The 27,807-nt window shown below is 42.1% G+C and overlaps 1 protein-coding gene across 5 annotated transcripts in view; it reads left to right on the top strand.

The window, feature by feature from the left end:
- The window catches only part of ENOX1 (ecto-NOX disulfide-thiol exchanger 1), a 551,749-nt gene that overhangs the window by 300,535 nt on the left and 223,407 nt on the right, over nt 1–27,807 (top strand). For 3 of the 5 annotated variants that reach the window (XM_035003320.1, XM_035003319.1, XM_035003321.1), the window contains one exon: nt 4,268–4,372. The exons of the other annotated variants lie outside the window; for them this stretch is intronic. In XM_035003320.1, the coding sequence (XP_034859211.1) occupies nt 4,268–4,372 (105 nt within the window). The remainder of the gene's footprint in view (nt 1–4,267; nt 4,373–27,807) is intronic. 5 annotated transcript variants of the gene reach the window in all.

Here is a 27,807-nt window from a genome sequence, read left to right as displayed (position 1 = left end):
TAGAAGGTGACAGGGGGAGGAGCCATATTGCACTGATATGTATTCGTCCTACAGAGCTTGGCAGAGTGCTGACATAATCCAGGTACTGCCTCAGATAATAATTAAATGAATAAATTAATCTTTCATTAAATGTGGAATCTGTTCAGTCATACGGCCCAGAGTTAAACATCTGCATCCACATAAATAAGTATTACTGGAAGGTAAGGATTTTGTTTGTTTTTGTTTTAGGGAAGCTTATATGCTTTCTCCTAAAGGGGAAGATTGCCTTCAGAGCCCAGAGGGTTAACTGCTCCCTAAATGTTTGCTTCTGCTTCCTTTGTGGGGGATGTATAAAGCTTGTCACCTGGAGGGACAGAGTTTTTCTTTGACTCTGCAAGGACTCCAGGTAGCCTGGCATTGAGGAAAATTGCAAACAGGATGTCACCCTGACCCCCCCGCTAGAGGAACTTCTACTGCCTGGTGGACAGTGGCACAGACTAAGATGAGGCAGGAAAGGGGGGAATACTCAGTGATACCATGAGCATGCAGGGCGAGTGGCACACTGGGACTGACTGACAGCCACAGCTTCTCACACCCAGCTGAATGAAATCCCTTTCTACTTCATCAGGTTCGATGCCATGTTCCCCAATCTTTTTATGACCACTGACTGATCATCTTAACAAATTACACAACGGGATTAATCTAGAACATTCCTGTATGCCAACAGTGGCATACTGTGGAGCCACTAAAGAGAACGAGGTAGACCTGTTCCATTCTGATACGGTGAGAGCTTTAACACGTACCAGGGAAAAGTCAGCGTGGAACAGAAGGATCCCCTTCGTGTCTTTACTGCGATATCACCGTTTCAGTGAGGTCGTCCTTAACCACTGCATTGATAATCACAAGCATCCCCTCTCCCGCTTTTGCTCCATTAGGATTAGCCCTATTTGACATACCATATAATTATTTTACTTGTTTGTTTATGATCTGTATTCCCTACTGGAATGTAAGGTACATGAGGGCTTCTGTGTGTTTTATTTACTGCTTTCCCCCCCAGTGCCTTAAAATGACTGTCTGAATGAATTTGTATGAAAAAGGGAGTTATTTGCATAGAATCTTATTATTTGTCCAGAATCTCTAGAAGGCTACACAAACCTAACAATAGTTCTCTCTGAGCCGTAGAACTAAGGGCACGTGGGAGGAGGAGTAACTTCTGTTGTATATATCTTACCATTTTCACGCATCACTTCTTAAAATAAAAACACTAGTTTCAGAGGGAGTCCCATTTCCAGTGTTTCTCGAATGGCCATAATAAAATATAAGTTATTTAGTCAGCACCATTTATTTCTGGTCCTGAGATAATGAACACCATTTAGAATTTCCCTTCTTTTCAAAAGTCACGTTGTAAGTGCCCCATGATTCAACTCCATGGAATTTATACTTCATGAAGCCTTTATCAGCCGAGACTTTTTATTTTCCATCAGAGTGGTACCGTCTGTACTGATGTTGTAGTGGGACCAAAAAAAAAAAAAGAGTTTTTAGGTCAGATACATTTATAACTTCTTACTTTTAGCTAAGTGACCCAATGCAGGTGACTTAATCACCCGGAGCCTCAGTTCTTTCCTATAAAATTGGGATAATTTTTCCTACTAGCCGAGGGTGTTGTCCAAGTGAAACAAGATGAAGTCTGAATATTCAGTGCCCAGCAGTATCTGGTGCACAGCAGGGTTCAGTAAATGTTAAGTCCTTCCCTTTTCCCTGCAGAAGGTGACCCAAGAGGAGACTTACAGTGATATTCTTATCCCTAAGTTCTCAAAGTGTTGTCCCAGCAGCACCAGGGAGTTTATTGGAAATGCAAAGTCTCAAACCCCACCTGATCTAATGAATCAGCATGTAGTTTAACAGAATACCCTGGAGATCTCTCTGCACGGTGGAGTCTGAGGAACGTTGTTTTTATGCTTCTTATGGCAGTGTTTCCAACAAGATTGTTTTTCATTGTCTGTATTTTATGATACTTGGACATCTTAGGGCCTCGCAGATCCTGGGGGAGGCACTCTCCTTGCAGGGTTAGCTAATTCACTTGGCCTAGGAACACCCTTTGACGTCAAGCAATCCTGAGTCTATGCCCCCACCCGCCTCCTTTTATCAGGCTCTTGCAGTCCAGAATATTATCCCCCTGCCTTAAATCACCTCAGGGCCAGGTACTGGACAGCTAGGAACCAACTGCATACCACAGAACCCACTGAAATTATGCAAACTAGCCAATCCTAAACCTCTTGCCTTGCCTTGCTTTGCCTTTCCTGCAGAAACCACAAACAAGTTAGTTGCCATGTTCCCCCCTTATCGCCTCTGATTCCAGCTGACCCCAGTGCCTCCAGGCCGTCTCGGCACTGCACGCCCCCCTCCTCTTGGGAACTGGACATAGCAGACTGTCTTTTCATTGGCAAGCATCTCCTAAAATGCTGGCCTCATCACACCCGAAGACAACCAAAATCCCGGGTACATTTTCAAACAAGGCTGCCCTTTTTTTTTTTTTTTTTAAAGATTTTGTTTATTTATTAGAGAGAGAATGAGAGACAGAGAGCACGAGAGAGAAGAGGGCAGAGGGAGAAGCAGACCCCCTGCTGAGCAGGGAGCCCGATGTGGGACTCGATCTCGGGACTCCAGGATCATGACCTGAGCCGAAGGCAGTCGCTTAACCAACTGAGCCACCCAGGCGCCCAAGGCTGCCCTTTTTTAAACATGTTTCTTAGTTTAGCACCGCTGGCCACCATTTCCACCCCCCTACCTTGACCTTGCCAATTGTAGTTTCATGTGAAGAGTGTGAGGGTGCCCAGCAGAGCCAGATGTTCGGGGAATTTGGGGGGCGCTGACCAACAAACTGAAACATCAGAGGATGCTTCAGCCACCTCACGAGGCTGAACTTACTTTCAAATGGAGATGATCAAAGATAACCACGAACAGAGTTGTAAACCTGCTTCAGGTAGCATGACTACATTGAATGCCGATAATACTCCTCGAGCACAGGCTCTGAACACTTCAGAAACTATTACAAATGGTTAAGACCTCCAAGATAATGGAACCGTTTGAACTGAAACACACACACTTATTTACAGAATGTCAGGGAAACAAATGAAAACCTGCCATCCACCTCCATTCATTTTTCCCTGTGGCTTCGTAATATGGTATGTGTGTTTTAGGTGGAAGTAACTCTTGCCCGGGAGCAGCTCTTCTGTTTCTTGAAGGTGGGCCACCTGCCTGCCCCCCTTTGCATGTGCCTCTTGTCTCTCCTGTTTGGAGAAGAATCTTGATATATGGAAGTGAGCTAACTGAAGGTGAAGTAAATAAAAGCAAATATTAAAAGAACATCAGAGGTACTTTTCTCCCTCTGACTCAAAGAAAAAAGAGATGTAAAGAGTATTTATTTCAGAAATAGCCCACATTTGTTAGATAAGATGATGAGAACCGAAGATAGCAATTTAATGATAACTTTTTCCCTTCTAAAAGTTTTTATTAGTTTAATTAAGAAATTGGAATTTGATTAGCAGCATTTAATTAGAAATATTAAGACAAGGAAATTTTTCCATTGTCTTATGACTATCAGTTTTGTTTCCTTAAGACATAAGCCCTTCTCGCCAGACACAAAGAAAGGTAACTATGTGAGGTGATGGATTTGTTAACTAACTTTATTGCGGTCATCATTTCACTGTCTCTCTCTCTATCTGTCTACCACTGTATGTACACGTTAAATGTATACAATTGTTTCTGCCAGTTCTACCTCAGTAAAGCTGGGGCAAAAAAATAAACCTATTGCTTATGACCAAAAAAGAAACTTCGGCTGCAGATAGCCGGACTGTGCTCCCCATCACCGGCCCTATCACGCTCAAGATTGCGGCCGAGCAGTATCTAAAATTTGACTCCTGGCCTGTGTGACGGACAGCATCCCCTAAAGCCACAGGCTTGTTTCTCAGTAGGTATTTTGTTTGATTGCTCCTTGACCCTTTTCCAAGAAGCCTAATTCGCCCAAGGGAATCTCACACAGGAAGAGTGTTTGCATCTGCTTAGGGAAATGTGCCTGAAATAATGACTTATTTAGAAGGAGAACAGAACGGAATGGAATGGATTGATAAGCCAGTTTGAGCAGGCAGAGAGCAACCTGGGCCTCGTAGCTCTTATAAAAGGAGCTGTGCAGCAAAGCAGTTTGCCCAGACCGGGTCTGGCAAGACCCATCTCCATTCCACAGATGTCGTCTCTGTAAACTCCGTACAAAATTCTTTCTCTTACAAAGGCCTCAAGGCGTGGGAGCTCATCTTCGGTGTCACAGACACTTCTAAGATGGTGCGGATTTCTCGATTTAGCCCTGCAGACCCTGGTGTAGAAATTGCTCTCCGAGGTATGTTCCCCATTTTAAACGTGGTGGCGTCCCCGTGGGTGACCACGGAGCACTTGGTGACGCGGGAAGTTGAAGCACTTTCTGGGTGGTGGGGGGCGTCGGCCAGGGTGCTGGTGTGGGGCTTGCCCGGGAGAACTTGACTCAGCTTCTTTCTCACTGAACTTAAAATGAACCAGCCATCAGAAGCTGGGGCTGACATCTCATCTAGCAGGGTGAAGGATGAGGTGAGGCAAATAAACAAAACCGAAAGGAGACAGAACATTGCCACTGTATGGCTCTTTTGTGCTGCTCTTTTCTATTTCTTTTGCTTTGTCTTTTTTCTTTTTTTTTTGCCAAGAAAATGCAATTGATTCGTTGAGAACCATAGCCTCAAGGCTTGCAACTCCTTTGAAATGGGAAAGGTGACAACAAAAAGTTTCTTAAAATAAATTTAAAATCCGGAGGTTACTTTTTTTGGTCTTAATCTTTCTCTGCTATTCAGTTAAAAATGAAAACAAAAATGGAACCATGGACCACATTTAAGTGAGCAAGGTTAAACTTAAAGTCGCGTTTATGCACGTGGTAATGGGAGTTTGCCTTTCTTTTTAAATTTAAATCTATCTTTGCACAATTAGCAAATTATTAAATGACCTTTCCTTCAAAGTCTGCAAGCAATTGCTTGTTTCCACTAATAAGAGAACATGTTTTACAAGGTTCACGTTGATTAATTGACAAATGCTGATAAAATCAAAGCAGGGCTCAAATGCAGTACACCAGCTGCAGTATAAATTACTTCTGTTCTATACTGTTTCACGTGGCTATGCATTTATGGCTTACCTTTCAATAAATATTACTGTCTTAATTGAAACATCCATTGTGGAAATTTATCTGTGAAGATGACTGTCAGGAACCATAGCTCGGACTAAACATTTCTCTATCTCTATATGTTTTTTCAGCTCAATTAAAAGCATTGATTGCTACGAGTATTTTAAAAATGGATGCTTTATAGTTTATGCAAAATGAGTGCTAACACATTCTAATATAGTTTGAAAATCTTGCACCCTTGAATGACCTAAGTATAGTGTTCCCTACATTTCTGGATAGCTTCAACTATAACAAAAAACTAAGCGTCCTAAACCGCTTAGCCTTACACCATTCACTAAGAGCGTTACATTCTTGGCCCTTTGCCATCCAGCTGTTTTGGCAACTGTGTTGGGCTCCATTAGAGGGCCCATAGCTGGCTGTTTCATGCTCATCCATGTGTCAGACATAAGAGATGCATGGCCAAACCCAGCTTCCTATTTTTGCTTATGAGTAAGTAGCTATCCAGAAGGATGTCTTGCATCCCAGGCCAAACCTGAAAGTGCAGAGGCTCCCGGCAGGAGAGGAATGTACATTAGGTCACTGAAGAGTTCCTATTCTTCCCTTGTTGTGGTTCATACCCATTCGGTAGATTCACAAGCTCTAGTCCTTCAAGAATATTGTAGATTTAGGGGTCCAACCAATCTGATAGTTTTGTCTGGATGTTTAAGATGTCCTACCGCATCTAGACTCCTGGGAAATTAGACATCTTCTGGAAGTACATTTGACATACTCTTTTCAACAAAGTCATTTTAATTCAACAAATATCTATCAACCTACTATATACCAGGCACTGTGCTGGGCCCTGGGGATATCAATATGAATCAGATAGATTCTTTAACCAGAAGGAGCTGACATTATCCAATCATAGCTCCAAACATTTACAATTTGTTATTTAAAAGATACCATACATAACTTGCCAAAATCTTTTTGAATCCCCCTCATGTACCAGGCACCATTCTAGATGTTCAGTAAATATTCCAGATGTCTTCTTTCTTCAGTATTTATCAATGATCACTGTGTTCTGGTGGCCCTCTGAGGCAAATCTCATTGGCCAGTTTTCTGTTTGAGCCTCCTGAGTTACTGGTTACCAGGTAATAGTTGTACTCAAGAATACCACAGCTCACCAGACCTGTATTGAGATCAGTGGGACTGAGCAGAGATCATCACTGAATTCAGTCAGAGGGCATGCTGCTCTCAGGATGAGCATGAAGATCATGGAGCAGGTATATGGAATGTGTGATGAGGGAGTTAAGGACAATTTGGGACACCCTGGAATCAAGTGAGTTTTGGAATATGGATCACATGGAGGCAGATTCAGAAATGAGCAGAAGCCGCATTGCGCTAGTAAATCATACAATTCCAAGTGGTTGACTGGAAGGTAAGGACGGAAGGCTGACTGGTGAGGGAGGTCACAGAGAAGCAACCAGTTAGTAAGAAGAGATCAAAGCAGGTCAGCAGGCAGGTGAGTTTTTCCGGCTGTCAGCCTGGTCAGCATTGCAGAATTCTAAAAGATAAGCACTTGCTGGCATGGGTTCAATAATCAAGAGAATCAGGCTTAAGTATAATAAACAAGGAGAAAAATCTCTGCCGCTGAGAACTTGGTCACAAGAAGTGAAACGTGCTTCCGGTAATCTAGGTCACAATGCTGTGGGCAGGATGGGCAGCATGATGGAGAATTTCTGAGTTTGGGCTCACTATGTTCTCTCAGCCCAGACATCATGAAGACAGTGTCTGGCATGCAGGAGACGCTGCACACGTATTCCACGGAATTGACTTCCGAGAGGGAGGCAGGTCCCAAAATGCAGCGATTTTTACATGGCAGTATAAAAATTCAATTGCCCCTGCACTTAGTGAAGAAAAAGCAGCACAGGAGAGTCAAACACAGAAGGAGCAAGCCTGCTCACTTAAACGATGCATGCATTGTCCCAGTATTTGTGATCATTCCCTCCCATGGTTTCTTTGCTATGGGGTGGCCTTAAAGTCAGAAGAGGGACAGAGTGGTAAGGAACGTGGGAAGTTCTAAGAGCATGTGGTTAGCTGTTAATGATCAGGCCCGTTTTCCTTGTGTGAGCGCATTTAGAAAGAAAGAAATGAAAAGGGAAAGGTGAGGGAATTGAAACCCTGCCAAACTCACAGGTTCTGTCTGTGAAAATCTCAGCGAGATGCTAAAATGTGGCTGGGTTGCTTGGGGCACACCCAGAACCCCTTTGCACTGTCCATCAGCAAGGTGCTGCCTTCTGATCCCCAGCCCCCTGAGGCTCTCCTATGTTCATGGCCATCGCTGCCAGTACAAATGTTAGGAAAGATCCTTTTTTGCAACCTTAATAAAAGTCTTACTGTGCTAGCATGGTACATCACCCTTAAAAGTTGTAAAACCCAGCCTTTTCAAAAATCTCCTTTGTCACCAACTTGGGTCAGTGAGATATAAAGACCACCCCCCGGGGGGGGGGGGCATCCTTTCTGTCAACTGCCATTCTGCGCCCTGATGCCAGGGAGGGCCAAGAGCTGTTCCCCACTGTGTACTCCTGGACCAATATTCCCTGTTTGGACACTAGATGGGGCATTGTTATTATTACGGAGGCTCTTGAGTGTGAGTATGTAAAACCCGGAAGGATGAAAACATCTCTTTAGAACATCATATTGTGCAACCGAATCAGAGAACACTGCAGGAGGAAACCGCCATGAAAAGTCTCTAAAATCCAAGCCCTGGCTTTGAGTTTTTTACCTGAGAAAACTGTGACCGGCCCCAGTTCATGCAGTGAGTCAGCAGCAGACCCCCAAAACTAGGAGCCAGAATCCAAGCCTTGAGAGCCTAGAGCAGCCCTGCACCATGCCTCACAGCCTGCACGGCCAGGGAGGAGGCATGGGGGCCCCATGGGCTCAGGGGCCAGTCACTCACCTCTCAGAAGCCTCCTTTTATATGGGGAATAATAAAAGAACAAAAGAAGACATCTCTGAGGCATCCTAAATATGTCCTTCCTGCAACTTGACTCTACCTACAGATGGCCCAAAGAAAAATAAACAATGTACACAATCCTGACACTCAGTTTCTTTTTTTAACTTCTCTCTTATGTGCACACACATACACTCACACATACATGTACCCCTTTGAAAATAATACCAGTATGAATGGATGAACTTCATTTTATAAAATAGGGATAAGCAAAATATTACCTGTTATATTTAGGTTCTAGCTAACTAAATGTTCCTCTGGTTTGGCTAGCTTCTAGGCACTATGAAAGCCTATCAAAGTCCTGTCCTCCTCTTCATCTCTCAGCCACTAACCAGCCATCCTCCCTTGAGCACTAGAATCCTCAGGGCTTAGAGCCATTGCCTAGAACCCAGCTGAGGACAGGGACTTCCCAGACCTCCTTTCCTTCTCCGGGGCTACCCAAGCTTGCTTTCCCCCTCCACTTCCCTCTGTGGCAGAAGACAGGCATAGTACAAAACAGGAAGGCTGCAGCCCAGCCTTCACCTGCACTCACGTACCAGAGTGACTCAGTCACTGAAAGGAAATTCTTGATTTCTCCTCACCCTCCTCCCTTCTGACCAATAAATAGGTCTTAGCACAGATCGGAATTCTTACAGACCCCGTAATGGATGGCACTTTGCAGGCTTTTTTCTTGGCAGGCCCTCTTTCTTAAAGAGATTAACTTGCATTTTAAGCAGACCGAAAAGGCGTGATCATTGCGGTATGTTTTTTCTCATTTCAGCACGAGCACTTGTCCTCACAGGCCTGTAGTGCTGGTTATTTCAGTTCCGGAAGGATTTTCAGTTTCTCTGCTCCTACCAAGGGGCTCTCAGTCCTCGTTCCTTCTAATTACACAGACTTCCTAAACATCTAGGGTCTTTGGGAGAAGGGCAGGCTGGTGAGAAAGAAACCATCCAGTTTGTGATCTTATCTCATGTTAGGCTTTGCAAACTTAAATCTTTTTGAAGAAAAACACTTTAAAAAAAAATATTTATTTGAGAGAGCACACGAACAGGGGGAGGAGCAGAGGGAGAAGCAGACTCCCCACTTGAGCAGGGAGTCCGTTGCAGGGCTCAGTGTGGGGCTCAGTGTGGGGCTCAATCCCAGGACTGCGGGATCATGACCTGAACTGAAGGCAGATGCTTAACCGACTGAGCCACCGAGGCCTGCCTGAAGTAAAACACTCTTAAAAGTCTGATTTTTAAAACTTGGCGTGCATGGGCTGAATTGTTTTTTCCAACTTGGAATGCTCTCGTCTGCCTGGTCTAATCTTACTCATCCTTTAAGACCCAGCTCAAATGTCATCTTCTCTGCTGAGCCTCTGCTCTCCCTACTCCCATGTCCCCTTCCTGAATCCTCACTCTTTATTCTACGCTGCCAGAGCATTTTCTTCACACCACTGGAATATAGTCCCATTCCATTACCCCCAGTTATCCAGCTGTCTGTCCTGCCAGCCTAGCTGTGGGCTCTTGGAAGGCAGGACCTGTGGACTGTGCCTGATTCATCTTGTGTCACCTGCAGAGAGCAGAGTGGATGATGTGCACTGGGAGTTCTATACATATGGATGGCGTTGGACCACATTATGTCAGCATCAGCTCTTTTAATATAAGAATTCTGAGGTTGAGGAAAATATAGCCAATCAAAGTGTAATGTAAAAACCATAGTCTTCTGAAATTTCCTGAAGAAAGTTCCCAAAGACAAGTTTGTTTTTTTAATATTCTTATTTTTAAGAGGAAAGCGTTACATAAAACTAGGCATATGGCACCATGCTCTTGGGGACACTGGTCATTTATTTGCTCCCCACACCAGAATAGGGTAGGAATTTTTGTCACAGATTCACTTTGCTTTATATAGAAGATGTATACTGGAACAGTTGTATGTAAATCTAATATCTATACATCAAATTATGTATAAAAAATGCACTAAGAGAATAGTTTAAAGAGAACATTTTTCCAAATGAACAGTATTTATGTAAAAAGGATAATTGCTGAGTTTATCAGGGAATTTGTCTATTGCAGAGAAGTATTTCTCCTAGAATGATAAAGGCTCGCCTGTGTTCCAGTCAAAACTCACACGGGATTAATTTCATGCTTTTCCATAGTCTATTTAAAACACTGGACTGACTTCTAAGAAGATTTTTAATTTATACAACAGATACTCTCGGCTAACTGTAATGCATAACTCTTCTCATTGTCATAAAATAGATATGTATCATGTATTATTTCAGGTTCGGTTAAAAAAAATTACTTGCGTGGGCATTTGATGATTTCAAACACAAATCTTATTGGAAGGAGTCAGTATATTATACTTCTGATCTGCAGGAAGAATTGAGGACTGATGGCGAATGTTCATGCAGTTCCCAAAATATGGGAAAGGACACCAGGCACAAATCTCCATGAGATGCTTATCCAAAGAACCAAAGACAATGCGCTTGGTGCTGAAGTTTTAGATGGGTTTTATTTAAATGTTTCCACTTTTCTTTTTTTCTAGATTGGCCAAAAGGGAACTGAAGAGGGGCGGAGTCGTGTGGGTTTGGTGTTGTGGCTGTGAATTTATAGTGAGTGACTCAGTCAGTGTCCCTTTGCATTCAGCACACGGGGCCACCGCCTGCCTCTTCTCCTGCCTTCCCATGAAGACACAGCAGTGGTCCTTTAATAATGCATTCACTGAGTTGAGAAATAATATTCTCGCTTCTGGAACTATGCATTTAACACATTCTCAGCAAATGCCATGTGGCAAACCTAGTGCTTTTAGACTGAGGTTCTGCTTTGCATAAATAAGACAGGGGCGTGTTGACCTTTTTCAGTAAACAATGCAGAAATGTTGATTACCTTTAAAATTCAAATGCAGCTTTTAAAATGTGTTCTCATTTCCATGGACAGCTGAGACCTACTGCACTAAAACCCAGCTAATCTGAGGTCTGTGAGGAGCTTGGGAATTGGTCCGATTCCTTTCCTCCTTGCTTGTTTTAGCTCCATGTCTGGACACTCTGGGGACCGCTCTGTTCAGTGCCCCCTACATTTAGATGTTTGATTCCCCTGGAGATCTTTCCCCTGTCAGACGATTTGTCTCCTGAATATCATGTTTGGACAAACATATATGCCTCTACCTAAATTTAATTAAGTAGTAAAGCTGATCTTTATTAGAATTTTATTTCAAACATAGATATCCCCACTCGTACTTCCACTTTAGAAAATGTTTTTTGATTGCCTATGTCCTTTCTCACTCCTACAAAAATATCGTAGGAGAAAACCCCCACCCTACTGTGAGATCTCATCCAACTTTTATTACTGCTCCTTGGGATCAGAGCCACGCGGGTGCCAGGAGATTGCATTTACGCAAAGGTGATCATTACTGGCAGACCTGCAGTACTCCCTTGGGGCAGGTAGGTTCTGGGCCAGGGCCTCGAGGTGGGAGAGCTGCATCTGACCTATTCCACTGGATTAAAAATTAAAATCTGTTTAGAAGCAAGCTGCTCACTTTTGGCCTGGAGCATCTAGTAGTATTCACAGGCTAATGAATGTGTTTTAAGGCAATAGTGTTTCCTTCCTCCTGGCTTCAATCCCCAGCACACACACACCCCCCACCCCTCACCCCTACCCACCCCACCCCCCTGCCTTTTTTTGTTTTACTTCCCTTGTAGGTCTGCTTTCCCATTAGGACAATAGAAATAGCCATCCTAATTCTAATCATCTGAGCTCAGATACTGATTTGGAAAGACATTCAGCCTTTGTAAGAAATGACATCTTAAATTTAGCTTGTGTAAAGTCATTTTCAATTCGTTAACTGGAGTTTCTAGTTAACAGAGAATCATCTTTTGATTATAACTGTTTAGGGAAGATTGCAAATAATATAAAAACAAGTTTGCATCGTAAAGTTTAGCTAATATCCTGGATGTGATAGGGAATTATTCCAGTTTCTTAACCCTACATTTATACTTCCAATACTGTGTATTGGCAGCTGGTCTCCAGACTGATGATCTGAATACACCAAAAATACCAAAAACGAATAGGACAGTTCTGCATTCTTTCTTTTTCTTTCATACCCATGACTTTTTTTTTTTTTTTTTAAGAGTACTGGTTAGTTATTTGCAGGATGTCTTTGATATGGGTTTGTCTGATGTTCTCTTCTGATTAAATTAAGGTTATACAATTTTAGCAAGAAGACCACAGAGGTGGTATACCCTTCTCAGTGTCTCAGGTCAAAGGGCATATGAGGTCAGTATATCTTATTACTGATTTTAACATCTTTTTGGTACCATCAATTGAAACAATACTATTTTCTTCTTAGGAAGCCAAATTGTATCATTAGAACATAGTGTTTTATTGTTCTCATAATTGAGGTTTATACTTAGTATTTTAGTAAAACTGTGCTTTTATACATAGAATATACATTTTCAGCTGGATCAAAATGATGCTTCAGTGATTTTTTTATTATATCGGACACTTTTTATGGTCTTCCAGTTTCAGGCATATATCAGAGCACTCTGATCTCTAGTTTCCTAATCTGTTGAACTGCTGTGACAATTACAGGAGCTGATATATGTGAAGGTGGGAACAGGTTGTAGGTGCTTGGCAAAGTGTAGATAAAGTAGAATTCTGATATCGATCATTTTTGTCCAAAAAAAGAAAAAGAAAACAGCTCCCATTCAGTCCCAGGGCAGTAAAATGTCAAAAAATGTTATGAGTTAGTTGACTACTGTAGTTAAGTACTATCAGCCAATGTTTAACTGTTCAAATGTATAGAAGCATATTGATCACAATTAGTATAGGGTTTTTTTAACATTTCTGGGTCTTCACATCAGCCACTTGTCTCTACTTCTTTGACTGCGCTGCTAAGATGAACTTTGAGCTTCCCATCCTTTCATTCATTTCTTTGTTTTGTGCCTAATTGTCAGACCTGATCCTTAACACATAATGGATATGAAAGCCCCAGGTCAATCAGACGTTGAGGCTAAGACTTCTTAGATCAAGATAAGGAATAGGACCAGGGTTTAAATATTTCTCAGGTTAAACACCTGGGCCTGTTTCATCCTTTCAGATATTTAGTCCTATTTTTAATTTGATTTATTTTCTATAGGGAGCCATGTTATATAACCTTAAAGTTTTGGAGACAAAGTGTTTCCTTGACATAAAAAACATATAAAAATGTCTTTTCCATTGCTGTATGTGTTTTTATTATTTCTGAAACTGTTTTCTGGGTCTATAGTACACTCATGAAGAGGTCCATAGACATATTGAAAGTGCTACAATATAGCCTAAAAATTTGCACAAGAAAAATCTGGCTCATTTCTCATTTATTCACTGAACACCTGGGTTTTGCTGGGTAAATGCTAGACACACAATACTGAGGGGAAAACAGCATGCCTGTCTTCATGGAACTCGTCTAGGAGAAGAGACAGGCATTGGGACAAGTAAATAAAATGTTACAAAGTTAAGGTAGGATGGCCGTTAATAATGCAGGAGAAAGATGTGAAAAAGATTCATTGAGGCAGACCAGGGATCACTCAGCCAGTGCTCTGTCTTCAAGAGTCAAAGCCAGGGACACTGTAACATCACATTCATGAATCCTTAAGATTGGAAACTATGAAAAGTTATGTTGCATACTTTTCAAACAACACCATACAGTTGAGTATTGGTCAAATAGCTGCTTCTTCGAAAACCTCAGGAAGCCTTCTCTCCTTCCCCTTCCTCTTTTAATCAATGAAGCAGTTATTTATTGACTATATCCTCCAGTGGCTGTCAGATTTTGGTGCACATCAGAATCTCCTTTGGAGCTGTTTTAAAAAATGCCTGGAACCTCACATCAGATCCACTGAAGGTTTAGAAATCTGAAGGTGGAGACAAGATAATAGTTAGAAAAGCCTCCTCAAGTGATTACAATGTCCATCAAAGGCCAAGAATCATTGTGTGCCAAGCACAGCTCTGTAGCAGTCAGGAGAATCAGATATCTGCCTGGGGGACAACATGCTTGCATATATTATGTAAGTTCAATAATGGAAGCACTTGATTGCTCTATGAAAAGCTCACGTTTTTCTCCTTCCACACTAAACTCGTATTTTAACTGTTCTTGTGCCTTGGATATCCCCTATTTTTATTCACCAAGTCTCCTGAGCCAAAAACTTGAGAATCATTTTTGAATACTACCTTCTTGCACCATTACCTCCATATTCCAATTGCTCACCAAGTCCTATCTTTCTGTCTGCAGAAATATCTCATCCAATCCCACGATCTCCTCTGCCACTGCCATATCTTGCCTAGTCCCTAGTAATTATGTCAGAACAGGTTAACCTCTTCAGGCTTTTCTCCCTATATATCACTCTAAGAATTATTTTAAATTACAAATTTGATCCTGTCACTCCCAATTTAAAATACTCTATTAGGGCGCCATCGCCTATGGAAATCAAACTCCCTAGCATTCCCCTGCCCATATTTTCAATGTCATTCCCCCACCATTTGCCCCTTAAGCTACAGCCAAACAAAAACACTCATTTCTGTACATGCTGTGTACTCTTTGCTCATAGTGTTGTTGATGACTGAAACACTTCATTTCTTGTTAATACCCCTCCAGTTTTCACCTTCAACCATCCATGAAGAAAATCTAAGATCGCTTTACTGGGAGAGTTGATTGGTTCTTCCTCTCTGTCCTTTATATTAACCCGTGTTTTAATTAAAGTACCCATTTGGCTATCTCTCTCTCTCTCTTTCTCTCTATACCTGTATATTGCCCTATCTGTCTGGGCCAGTCTTCACTGGAGTGAGTTTTTTGTTGGCCTAGAACTGAAACCGGTGCTACACAATAGGAGTTAACTGAATATTCACTGAGCCAAAGGGGAAAAGAATGAATGAACCTGACATGGGTTGGCCATTATCCCCTCCCACTGGTCCTCATTCCATTCTTTGCTGTATCACTTAACTAATCTGATCCAACTTCTATATTTGCTTTCCTTCTAATACGTGAAGATTACCTTCACCCTTTCTCTTTTTTCCCTGAGTCACCAAGTTTACTAGTAAGTTGTCATTACAAAACTGACACCATTCTTTGGAATTCCAGTAGTTGTGAGCAGTTTCAATGTTGCCTTAAGTTCTCAAGGTCAAATGACCTAATCTTAATAAACTTGCTACAAACTCAGATTTGCAGGAAAGAAAAGTGGGTAGTATTTAACCTAGTATCCTATCACATTGGTTCCCAGATTGAGCATCACATCGGTTTCTTGTTCTGGGATTATCTGAAGATAGCTCTGCTGTCTTCCCTCTCTCCACTCCTACTACCACCTAGGCTGAAATTCCATGTCCACGCTGGATTGTTTGCTTGCAGAGGGAGACCCACAAAATGGGAATCGAACAATTCTTTCATGTTTGTTGTACATTGTTAATGGCCTTGCCCCAAAGTATTTCTATTTGTCCTTGTGCCTCCTCTTCAGATATGTTTAAATATATTCTATGTACTACCTTTGGTATTTTTTCAAAATGTTCAATTCCAGTCCTTCTGGGGTTAGGCCTCTCTAGCATTCATCTTAGAATTCTTTCCGCATTTGTGGTAGTCTTTACTTCTGTGTCATTGTTACCATTTGCTTCTCGTTTTTGTAGAACCAGAATTCACCAGAGCAGTTCTTGTAAAGACGGCGATTTCTGTAGCAGCGTCCCCTTTTCTTTCACTAAGATTATGACTATAGAGTTATATGATCAAAATTTTATTTTTCAGAGTCTCTTTTCTATTAGAGTTGATGTCTCTGTGTTCATAGCATACTTACATTTCCGCTGAAATTTCCAAATGTTTTTCACAAGTCAATGGCGGTGGATCCGATTAGAATTAATGTTCTCTGTCCTCACTATTATGAACAGCAGGCTGGTACAGTAACTTTCTTCTAAGAATCCAGTCATCTTCATGTTGTTATTGACTTTTTTTTTTTTTTTTGCACAACTGGTCAATATTAAGGCTATTATATGGTTTTTTCCTGTCCTCGAAGGTTGTGAACAGGCTCCTGCCATTCCTAACCTGTTTTAACTAAGTCATTATAAACCTACTCTCCATGACTTTATTTAAAACTCTCTTAAATACATATTTTGTGTATATTTTGGTCTCTTGGTTAATGAAATCTAAGATTACATTCTGTGCTGTAAAAATGTGCTTTAATTTCTTTCTACTAAAATGCTTCCTTTTATTCTTTGAGCAGTAAAACCCTAGTTTTAGTATTTCATGAGTTGGTGAGTAAATGTACGTTTATATTCTCAAGACCTTCCTAATCTCTTCAGTCTGTCTTTTTATAAAAAAAAGCTTACTTTAGTTTTCTCGTTGATAAACTAGCATCTTTATGTAAGAAAACATTATACTTAGGAAGCCTGAATTTAAATTCCTTGACATCTTCCTCAAAGCAACATTTTAGCAAATACAAACTACCATTGTCATTCCGTAGATACAGAGACCAATATAATCTGAATAACTCTGCTTAAATATAAAGTAGTGAAGAGAGACCCAACCCTGTCCTTTCAGTGGCCTCCACCACTCTGGATTTCACACATTAGGGTTTATCCTTCCTTTCTTGAGCTGCCACTTTCCCCTTCTCTCTTCCTATTGAGGTATTTTTTATCTCTCAAGACTTAGCCCACAGTTTTCTTCTCTGTGGGTACTTCCCTGACACCCCAGATGAAATTAATCTTTCTTTTCTCCTCACCACACATTTCTACAATAATTTTTTTTAAAGTATTATTGGTTGTAACATCTTTGTGACTGACCTCCTAGGTATTATAAAGACATAGTATTCTATGAATGTCAGTAAGACTGGTTAGTAGGCATAATTTTTTTCTTAGTCACTGTATCTGAAAGAAGCATGTTACAAGACCTTTCAGAATACCAACTGTATGTAATATTCTGTGTGGGTTTTTAAAAGAGAAGTGAAGTACAGAGGTTGTATGAGTGATGTTTTGAAACATGTGAGCCATAATTACCCCATACAGTTCAAAAGACTCGGGCATCATTTTTTAAAGGACAGTATTTAATTGAACTTAATGGTGGCTACCATGGTCAGTAGCTGAGCAGAGAAGAGAGGTGTCAAGGGCATGTCATAGGAGGAACTGGCTTAGTTAGGAATAGTCTCTCCACCAACCTATTTGTGGCATTGTCTGTTGGGATGGGGAAGCAGAGAAAACTATGCATACTCTGCTGCTAAATGGAGCGAGTCCAGATGGTCAGCCCATGTTCTGTCCAGTAGACCACATTGCCTCTCAACGCTTCTTGGCAGTTTCTAACATGCCATGTCGATAAAAGTCCTCAGTTTTAAGTTGCTGAAAGTCTAAGACTTCATGGCCAGAACAGCTTGGCTAGTCGGTTTCCAGCTTTAGAATAACAAGAAGGAAAATAGGGCGCTTGGCTGACTCAGTCAGTGGAGCATGCTACTCTTGATCTCAGACTCATGAGTTCAAGCTCCACGTTGGGCATAGTGTCTACTTAAAAAAAAAAGGAGAACAAATGGTGTTTTCCTGGTGAGACCATTGTAAGTGACCAGAGAATTCATAGGAGAGGTCTGTCTGCTGTGTACAAGGTACTATGCCGAGAGGTTGATCATTCAGATTACTCCCTGCCTTTGAGGGCCTGGGAAACTAGTTGGGAGAGAAAACACAAATGCATAGACACACAGAGAAGATTACCACAAAAAACAGGGCATGTGAAATGGCCAAAGGGGCATGTGGAACACTGGTTGTCAGAATGCAGTTGTTTGCCGTTTGATTGCAGATGCCAGCTTAACACATTTTGCCACATCTGTACCATTAGAACATTTTTTACTTACTTATACACAACTCAATAAAGTATCTATTTTAGTCTCTTCCTAAGCAATATCAGCAAAATCATACAATTTTCTGCTAATACGTTTTTTTCCTGACACATGTGAGGTTGAACTATGTGAGACTAACAATATTTGACCATTTTTTTTTAATCCACAGAAACATCAATTTCACATGGCTGAACGTAAACATAACTGTTAAAAGTTAAAATAATGGTTTCCCGACTCACATTAAATCCCCAGACATACCACCTTTAAGCTGGAGGGAGCAAGCAGCCATAAAGCGTTGATCTCGTCAGGTTTCACGGAGGAGGTGGGCCTCCATGTTTGCCTGGAAGGACAGGGACATAGAGAAGAGAAGGGAGGACAGGGGCTCTGAGGACAGTGTGTGGGCCACCGTGCATACCACCAGTGAGAAAGGAAAGCTGATGCCCGAGAGGGAGCACTCCTGTCTCCTCTGATGTAAATCCTTAATCCTTGCACAGATTCGGAAAGCATGTTTTCAGAGCACGTGAACACAGTTTTAAGACCTTTTTGAAGTTCGCTGAAAATCATTCTCTTCTTATTACTAATACCTTAAGCAGGGTAAGGTATTTCTATTAGGGAGGATGTGGGTGTCAGCCGTGGCCATGTAGAGCGATGTAACGTAAGTAGAGGAGGCATGAGTTTGACCACGTGAAGACAGCTGCATAGAATGGAAGGTTCTGTGGCAGTTTCCCCCTTAGAGAGCAAGCTTCCCCAGCTATCAAATCCCACTGAAGGCTTGTCTGCCAAAGGCAGCAACTGACAGGTCTTAGGCTCTCTTCAGTTCATTCTAGAAGCTCCTTTTGCCATTCCTGTGGCCATCTTTATAGCTTTTTGGCCCATCCCTCCTGTGCTGCAGACTCAGGCTTTCCTTCTTAACCAGGTACAAGTAACAGGTACCACACAGCACATTCCTCTGAGCTTACTGTGAGGGTGAATCAAAGGTCACTTTCCCAGGACCAGTTTCTGGGGCTGCCCTGCCTGTCAGGCCCAGGCTTACCCCTGCCTGAGGGCATGACAGCAGAACACATCGAGGCATCTCACCAGTGGGCCATGGACCCGTGTGCACTGTATTTTTTTGGAATGAGAAGAGAACAACTGTGTTCTGATGTTCTTTGAAAAACTCACTGAGTGCTTCAAGTCCTGGAAATGTGTCCTCACTACTTTTATTTTATTTTATTTTTTTTTTAAATCTTTTTTTTTTTTTTTAAGATTTTATTTATTTGCGAGAGAGAATGAGAGAGAGCATGAGAGGGAGGAGGGTCAGAGGGAGAAGCAGACTCCCTGCCGAGCAGGGAGCCCGATGCGGGACTCGATCCCGGGACTCCAGGATCATGACCTGAGCCGAAGGCAGTCACTTAACCAACTGAGCCACCCAGGCGCCCTGTCCTCACTACTTTTAAAGCTTACTATAATTTAGAAAGTTATGGGCAGGACTTATTATTTCCTTAAATTTAAAGAGAGTAAACTTGTGTGTGCTTTTAGTGACAGTTTATTGGTATTTGGTGTCTAGCATTAATTATTTGTGTCTGACAAAAAGAACAAGGCAGGGGCACCTAGGTGGCTCAGTTGGTTAAGCATCTGCCTTCGGCTCAGGTCATGATCCCAGGATCCTGGGATCAAGTCCCACGTTGGGCTCCCTGCTCAGCGGGAAGCCTGCTTCTCCCTCTGCCTCTGCCCCTTCCTTCCCCCCCCCCCCCCGCAATGCTCTCGCTCTCTCTCTCAAATAAATAAATAAAATCTTTTTAAAAAAGAACAAGGCAGGGCTGCTTCATTGAATTAGTGGTGTTTAGATCTTAAAAAAAAAAAAAAAAAAAGCTTTAGGGTCAAAGTAGAATTGAACAATAATGACCACAAAAACAATTCATAAATTAATGTCAGAGCCAAGATGAGGGCTAAATTACATATAAATCTTTAAAACATCACAGACACTTTATTTCGCGTGAGTCCAGGAAAACTGTGCTTCCTGGTCATGGTCATGTCATTTTCCTTGATGAGACCGTGAACTTCATTTGTTTGAGTCATTCAGCAAATTTGTATGTGTACATTTTAAAATGTAGGTTTTGTTATTACTTAGGTTTGGCACAGCCAAGAGATCAAGAGAAGAGTACATTGAAAAGATACTTTGTTACTCACAGTTCCTAAGAGGGCGGGTGGTACATGCCACCGGGCCACACTGCGAGGCACCCAGTCAGTCAGGATGCGCGGGGGCGAGGGGACAATGCGGGCAAGAGGCTTTATTGTGGTTTCTGAGGGAAGGGAAGGAGCGAAGCAGAGTCAGCAGGTTTAGGATTGACTAGATGGAATAATTTGAGCAGGCCCTGGACCTGGGGCTATGAGGGCGGGGGGATGGTGGTTTGGAGTGTGAGCCCCCAGGACAGAGATGATGGCTGAGAGAGGAGCTCCGGATTGGTAGGTTTGCATTTGAAGAGTGTGCTCTCAGGTGCGTTGTTTGTGGTCTCTAGGATGGGCTAGCCCTCAGGGCCAGCAAGTCTCCAGATGGCAAAGCATCAGGAAATACAGAAAATAAAAGACCCGATTAATACCGTGTGTGTGTGTACGTACACAAACACATTCATAACATTTATCCAGTGAATTTGTGTTGGGGGGAAAGGAGGATGCATGTCTACCGTGAACCACTCACTGTTTGGGCTGATGGGAGATTTAGCAGGAAAAACATAATTTTTTTTTAAGTCAGCCTGTGCTTATGGGAGACCAACTTAACAAGGACATAATTATGTAATATAGCCTCAGATACTGGGAAATCCTATGGAGAAAAACAAGGCTGGTAGAAGGACAGAAGAACTGGTTTTGGGTAGGTGAGGGAGGGCCTGTCTGCAGAGGATGGACATTTCAGCAGAGAGGGGACTGAGGGGAGAGGGCAGGTGGTGGGACAGGGATGTGGGGGACTACAAGTGCATAGTCACCAAGAGAGGATCCTGCTGGGCAGGCTCAAGGAAGAGTAGCAAGGCCTGTGTCCTGGGGGCTCTGGGAGAGGGGACGCCGTAGGAACTGAGGTTGCAGAGGTGACCAGAAGGCGTATTCCAAAGGACCTTGAAAGCCATCCAAGAGTGCTGGAAGCTGTTTGTGTATGATTCTGTGATGCTAGAAACTTGAAATATGAAGACAAGAGTTCAGCTTTAGCCTCAGAATGCAAATTAAGTAGCCATTACCCCAGTCGATTTTCTTACCTTCTTCACTCTTAATATTTTTTTAAAATTCATTTGAGATGAATTAGTTTTCAAATGGGGAAGCTTAATATCTTTCTCCCCAAAGTTATACATTAGGAATTCTTTATTATGGTTTAAAATACATCACATGGGGACGCCTGGGTGGCTTAGTTGGTTAAGCGTCTGCCTTCGGCTCAGGTCATGATCCCAGCGTCCTGGGATCGAGTCCCGCATCGGGCTCCCTGCTCAGCGGGGTGTCTGCTTCTCCCTCTGCCCTGCTACTCCCCCTGCTTGTGCTCTCTCTCTCTCTCTCTGACAAATAAATAAAATCTTAAAAATAAAATATATTACACAAATAAAAACTTCTCCATATAATAACAAAAGGAGAGCTTTAAGGTCATAACTTTTTGAAAATGACTTTCTGTACCATTGAGTTTCTTGGCATACATTGGCGTTTAAATAAAGTAAACTATAATTTTAAAAACTGCTACACTTCTGTAAATCTAGGAGAAGAAAAAAGATCTGTGAACAATCAACAATTTGCTTTTATTTTCTATTAAATCGTGATGTTTTTTGCACTTGGTATCGTTTACTGAATATAAAGTAAAATCCACTCATACTCCACTTACCATAAGCGTGCCTACAAAGAAAACCTCATTTCAAATCTAATTGTGGATATTGTTCCTTCGTTAAAAATTCATAGGGTTTCTGAATACACCACAGAAGTACCGGAGTACCATTATTTCCCCAGCTCTTTTCCTACTGCCAATTCTGATCGGAATTTTAAAACACCCATATCTCTGAGGGAAAAGGAAAAAAAAAAAAAGAAATTATGAATATAAATAGAAAGACCTTCTGACCAAATATGCTACAGTTTCCTAATTTAGTTTCAGTATAGGCAGGTGAAGGGATGGGGCAAGCAGCCTTCTGCTAGCCTCAAATTGCACTACTAGGTATTTATCCAAAGGATACAAATACAGTGATTCAAAGGGGCACATGCACCCTGATGTTTATAGCAGCAGTGTCCACAACAGCCAAAATATAGAAAGAGTCCAGATGTCCATTGACTGATGAATGGATAAAGAAGATGTGGTGTGTGTGTATATGTATGTGTGTATGTGTGTGTGTGTGTGTATATATATATACACATATATATGAATATATGTGTGTATGTATATATGTGTGTATATATATATAATGGAATATCACTCAGCCATCAAAAAGAATGAAAACTTGATGTGGATGGAACTAGAAGATACTATGCTAAGCAAAATAAATCAGTCAGAGAAAGACAAATACCATTATGATCTCACTCATGTGGAATTTAAGAAACAGAACATGAACATAGGGGAAGGGAAGGAAAAATAAAATAAGATGAAAACAGAAAGGGAGGCAAACCATAAGAGACTCTTAACTACAGGAAACAAACTGAGGGTTGCTGGAGGAGAGGTGGGTGGGGGGATGGGGTAACTGGATGGGAATTAAGGAGGGCATTTGATGTAATGAGCATTAGGTGTTATATGCAAATGATGAATCACTAAATTCTACCCTTGAAACTAATGATACAGTGTATGTTAACTAAATTGAATTTAAATAATTTTTTAAAAAAAGAATATGCAAATACAAGAAAACAAGCGGAGAGTATAAAATAAGAATATGTAACTGCATATAACAAAACTGACCACATGGCACAGAGAAAATGTACTTCTCTGGATTTCATTTATATTTACAATCATTGTGTTACATTTCATATATTTTAGAAATTACCTTTTCTCCTCATATAAACTTATTTTGGCAATTTAACTCAGCAAGGAGTTTGCAAATTCAGAAACAATTTGGGTTCCCTGCAACTCTGATTGGAGGAATACAACTATAAATTTTATTTTATCCTGCATCACATTCTCAGTATTAACTCACGTTTTCTCTTTAATTTTCTGCCCTTCTTAAAATGGCCTGCTCATCTCCTTGGTTCCCAACCATGTGGTCTAACAACAGATAACGTAACTGAAAGGTTCCTGCCTTTGTAGCCATTGTTCTGAATTCCCTTTGCTGGATTAGGACATCAAGATGGCACTCCAAGTGATTCCCAGTGTTTGACCTGCGGGAGCACAGGAGTTTACAGTCATGTGGCTGCCAAACGCCTACCACGTAGACTCAGGCCACCTAATTTATGATTCTCGTGTCATGTGAACCAGCAGTGCATTTAAACCCAAATACTGGTAGAAAAACCAGCGAGACCAGAATCCGTCCTTTTCAGGGAAGGAATAGTTGGTGTGAAGATGGGCTAACCTATGTAAAGGCATCTGGATTTTAACTATCAAAATACCGGACTGCGTTGCCAATAATGTCTCATTTCTTTCAGTTCCTCCAAAAGACATTACGTGTTAGCCCCTGAAATAACTTGGGAGATGAGGACTGAAGGCACAAAGTGGAGCAGCTCCACAAACTGGCCCCCAGGAAACTTGTGGCAGGAGCTGTCCTATCTACCATATGCACATTGTGCTGCCAAACTGCCCTGCAAGGTTTTGTAGGAGAAGGAGGTCCCCAGCTCCACGCTCAGGGTGACAGTTTACCTTTGCTGATTTGAAAAGTAACTGCACAATGATGATAATCCTGATAAGCACATGGCGGGACTCTGATTCAGGTGCATGTCCCACAGTAACATAGATCCTCGTGCCTTCAGCACCTCCAATATGTCAGTGATCCCTTGGGCCAGGGATTAGACGTTGGGATTTCTGGTTTACTCAGCTCCTGCTTTTCTGTAGCTCTTGTTCATGCTAGCAGGCAGAAAGGAGAATTGGACCCCTGGCCTGCCTCGTAGCCAGCTGCCGGAGTAACGAGGTAGACTGTGTTAGAGACGCCACCTCAGGTAGACGTAGGAGAAGGAGGATGAGAGGGAGAGTTAGCACAAAGTGGGTAAGGGAAGGAGGAGTAACCCGACTTTACCTCCCAGTCTTCCCATTCATATGGCCCTGAGCAGCCTTTCCATCTTTCCATCCTTCTCTCTCAGTATGGTATTTCATTAGGTGGTAAAAGCATGGTGGGGGAGCTGGTGAATGGGACATTATACATAGGACTTACTCACATGGGGGTAACAGTTATGGGCATCTTTGGTGGTGATGATGCTTACACCACGTTCTCAGCTCCAATCTCAGACTTACCCTCAATATATGCATTTGGACAAAGCTAAGCCCAGTTTGGGCCAAGACATCTGTGAGACTTTCTGATAAAACCTAAAATATATAAGGCTACATGTCAACTGTAGGTAAATGTCTCATGCATTTCCTTTTCTCTAAATGCACAGGTAATACTCTGACTTTAAGAAAAATGTGCTTCTCAATGAAGCATTGGTCTTGAGATGTTTTCCAGCAGTGATTTCTGATTTGCTCAAATTATTTCCCTTGCCTAGTTTTATAATTGAAGTACAAGGGTCAGCTTGACTGGGAACGGGGGGAAGGGCCGTGCGAAGACAACAAAGCTTCTGGGCCCTGATTACCTGGGGCTCCTCGGGCCGCGGCTGTACCTTGCCTTGGCAGCCTGCCTCCTGAAACAGTGCTGGCTGGCATTTTCCCTCCCAGCCACTCTGGCTTCCTATATACTCGCTGCTCATAGCAGTTCCTGGTTTCAGCCTATCTGTCTTTTTTGGGAGTATGGGGAGGGGGTGAAGGGAGGAATCTCAGTGAGTGTCCTTCCTTACTGCAAGCCTAGCAATACACTAATGAATAATTCTATCCGGAATCTAGTTGTTGTTTTCTTATGATAGGCAAGCTCCTAGTGATGTGGTTTTGGAACGTGGGTGAAGTTTGGTGGGTTGTGGTTCAGAGCCAACGGCCAAGAAAGAATTCTTGAGACATCTTTGGTGCAAAAAAGGTGGTTTTATTAAAGCACAGGGACAGGACAGATGGGCAGAAAGAGCTGCTGCACCGGGGTTATGAGGGGTGGCTCTGATTATATGCTTGGGAGTTGGGGGAGGTAAGGAAAAGGGAGGTTTCTAAAGGATTTTCATTATGTTAAAGACTCAAAGGATACTGGAGGCCTTGCCATTGTCAAGTTCAGGTTGTTTTTCCCTCTAGCAAGGCATTAATATTAAGACAGTTGGGAGCTTCCTGGATGAACATCACACAGATCCCACCAGGAGTGTTGGCTGGGGGAGGGGGATGGTTTGCAGGGTGTCAGTTTTGCTTTGTCCTCGGCTTGCCTTCTGCTCCCTCACCACTAGGAGTATCTAGTTTGCCACACTACAGCAAGCTCAAGTCTGCTAATGCTTTTTTATTTTGCAAACTCTTTCACAACTGGGTGTGTGTCTTGCTCGCCATTACGTTCCCGATCTCAAACACATTGCCGGCATACAATAAGTATTTAATAAAGATCTCCTGAGTGAATGTGTCCCCCAGGGAGTGGAATAACCCTTTACCTTAGACTTCTGTGTCTTTAGAGCCAGTCAGACCAAGAAGGGCTTCTTAGTCTGGCTCTTTGTTGGAGAAAACCTCAGTTCCCCAAATCTGTAACAGAGGCCCAGGCTGAAACAAACTGAGCCTTGGGGTTCTGCTGTTCATTAGCTTTGTGACCTTGGGTAAATGAGCCAAAGTCTTAACTTTCTGAGTCTTTTCATCTTTTGCAAAAAATTGCTAATAACATCTATTCGTAGGTGGTTGTTGATTTTTCACAAAAACAAAGATGTGGGGCTGTTACATAAGAAGCTATTTCCCAAGGGGTGCCTCTGGGGGAAGGGCGGAGGGAATGACATTCTCCCTTTACCTTACAGACTTCCACTTCCTGAACTCATTGAACGTATTCGTGTTAATAATAGTACCTTGAAAATAAAAATGTCCTTTTAAGAATATTCATTTCCATCTACCAAACCTATATTGATGTTCATTCTCAGATTGGAAAGAACTGTGTCACTGCATTCCACCGCCGCAGATGTTGCTACCAGAGAAAAAGGGACCGTGGTGTCTGCAGGTTAGAATGGCAGCAAGGGTTCGGGGCATGTATTTGGATGAAGATGGTGTCTCCTGTTAGTACGAGTTTAGTATTCAGAGATTGTACTGTGAGAAGCCTGGAAAGGATGCTGCATTTAGTTTCGTGTTGATTATGTGTCTCCCAGTGATGTCAGCCTTGTCGGTCGGTTATTAATGAAATGCTTTGTGCCGTAGCGACTGTGTCAGGTTGATCCTTCGGAGAAGTACGTGAACACACGTCTCCTTGATTATGCAAGTCATAACGTCATTTTTTTTTTTTTAAAGATTTTATTTATTTATTTGACAGAGACACAGCGAGAGAGGGAACACAAGCAGGGGAGTGGGAGAGGGAGAAGCAGGCTTCCCGCTGAGCAGGGAGCCCGATGCGGGGCTCGATCCCAGGACCCTGGGATCATGACCTGAGCTGAAGGCAGTCGCTTAACCGACTGAGCCACCCAGGCGCCCAATAACGTCATTTTTTTTATTGCATTCATGGTCAAGCCTGGTGACTGTCTGGAGTTGGCAGCCGCTGCCCCTGTTGAACACCCCCACGTACACTGCACTGTTGAGCCGCCACATGGGCATTTGCTTCGTCCTTATTTTACAATAACTGTTATCTCGTAACAAACCATAACATTTAGAATTGCATAAGAATAAGAACATCAGAGGACTTGAAGAGCAGAATATCTTTTTCATTAAGACTGAAAAGAAAAGTGTGAGAGTGCTCTTGGGGATTCATTTAAAATACTTGTCGAGGTTGGATTTAAGCCATCTTGCTGTGATAATAATAAACCACCGTAGCAATAGCAACGTTCTGTAATTCCCACAAAGCACATGCAGCATGATTTCTTTTTTTTGTAAATAATAAAACCATAAATGAATGTGATTACTTTAAAGCTAACCTGAAATTACATTCAGTACCACAGGCCGGATGTTTTCCTCTCGTATCTGTTTCTTCAGGTCAGTCTTTGCTCCCCTCCTCCACCTTCCCCCCGATAATACATAAGTTGTCTGTGAAGAAATAACTGGGGATGGCCTCTGATCCTGAACTAAGGTTGGCAAATTTAAGGGGAAAATAGAGCCTTATTTATCGCACACATCATAGGCAGGAGGGAGACAGCACCTCCGAGTAGCCATTTAAAACTTTTGCAGGCTCCAGTGGCGACAGCTTTAATTTGCTTTTGGAGGTCCCACCCCACATGGCACTGAACACACAAAACGCACTCACATCTGACATTCGATATCATTATGTCTATAGGACTTTGGGACAGGATTTCTGTAATTCTGCTTTTGAAATTATTTGCCTACAAATGACTCCTCTCATTTAAAACCAGCTCTGATTTTTCCATAGTGGTGCAGACTCGGGAGTTTTTTGCAATGTGAGAAAGCCCCACTTACAAATGATTTTCAACTATAATGATGTCTATATGACTATTAAATGTGATAATTAGAGAAGTTGTCATAACACAAAATTTCCTGATGTTTCATTAAATAAGTATTTGGTTTTGATGATGCATGTTTCACTGTATGTTGACACAAAACGTTTTCAGCTTTCCAACATTATGGTAGACTCTGTGCCTTTAGTACATAATTGATAACACAGCCACAGCTAGAAAACTAGGCTACTTTCCCAGGGCAGATGCATTGTTGATGTGGAAGATTGGAGTAGAAAAAGAGATTCTATT

Source organism: Mirounga leonina, unplaced genomic scaffold, assembly GCF_011800145.1.
Source record: "Mirounga leonina isolate KUSES-001 unplaced genomic scaffold, KU_Mleo_1.0 Mir_127, whole genome shotgun sequence".
NCBI lineage: Eukaryota > Metazoa > Chordata > Mammalia > Carnivora > Phocidae > Mirounga > Mirounga leonina.
Note: the sequence above shows the minus strand (reverse complement) of the source record. Positions and strands in the feature narration are given on the sequence as shown.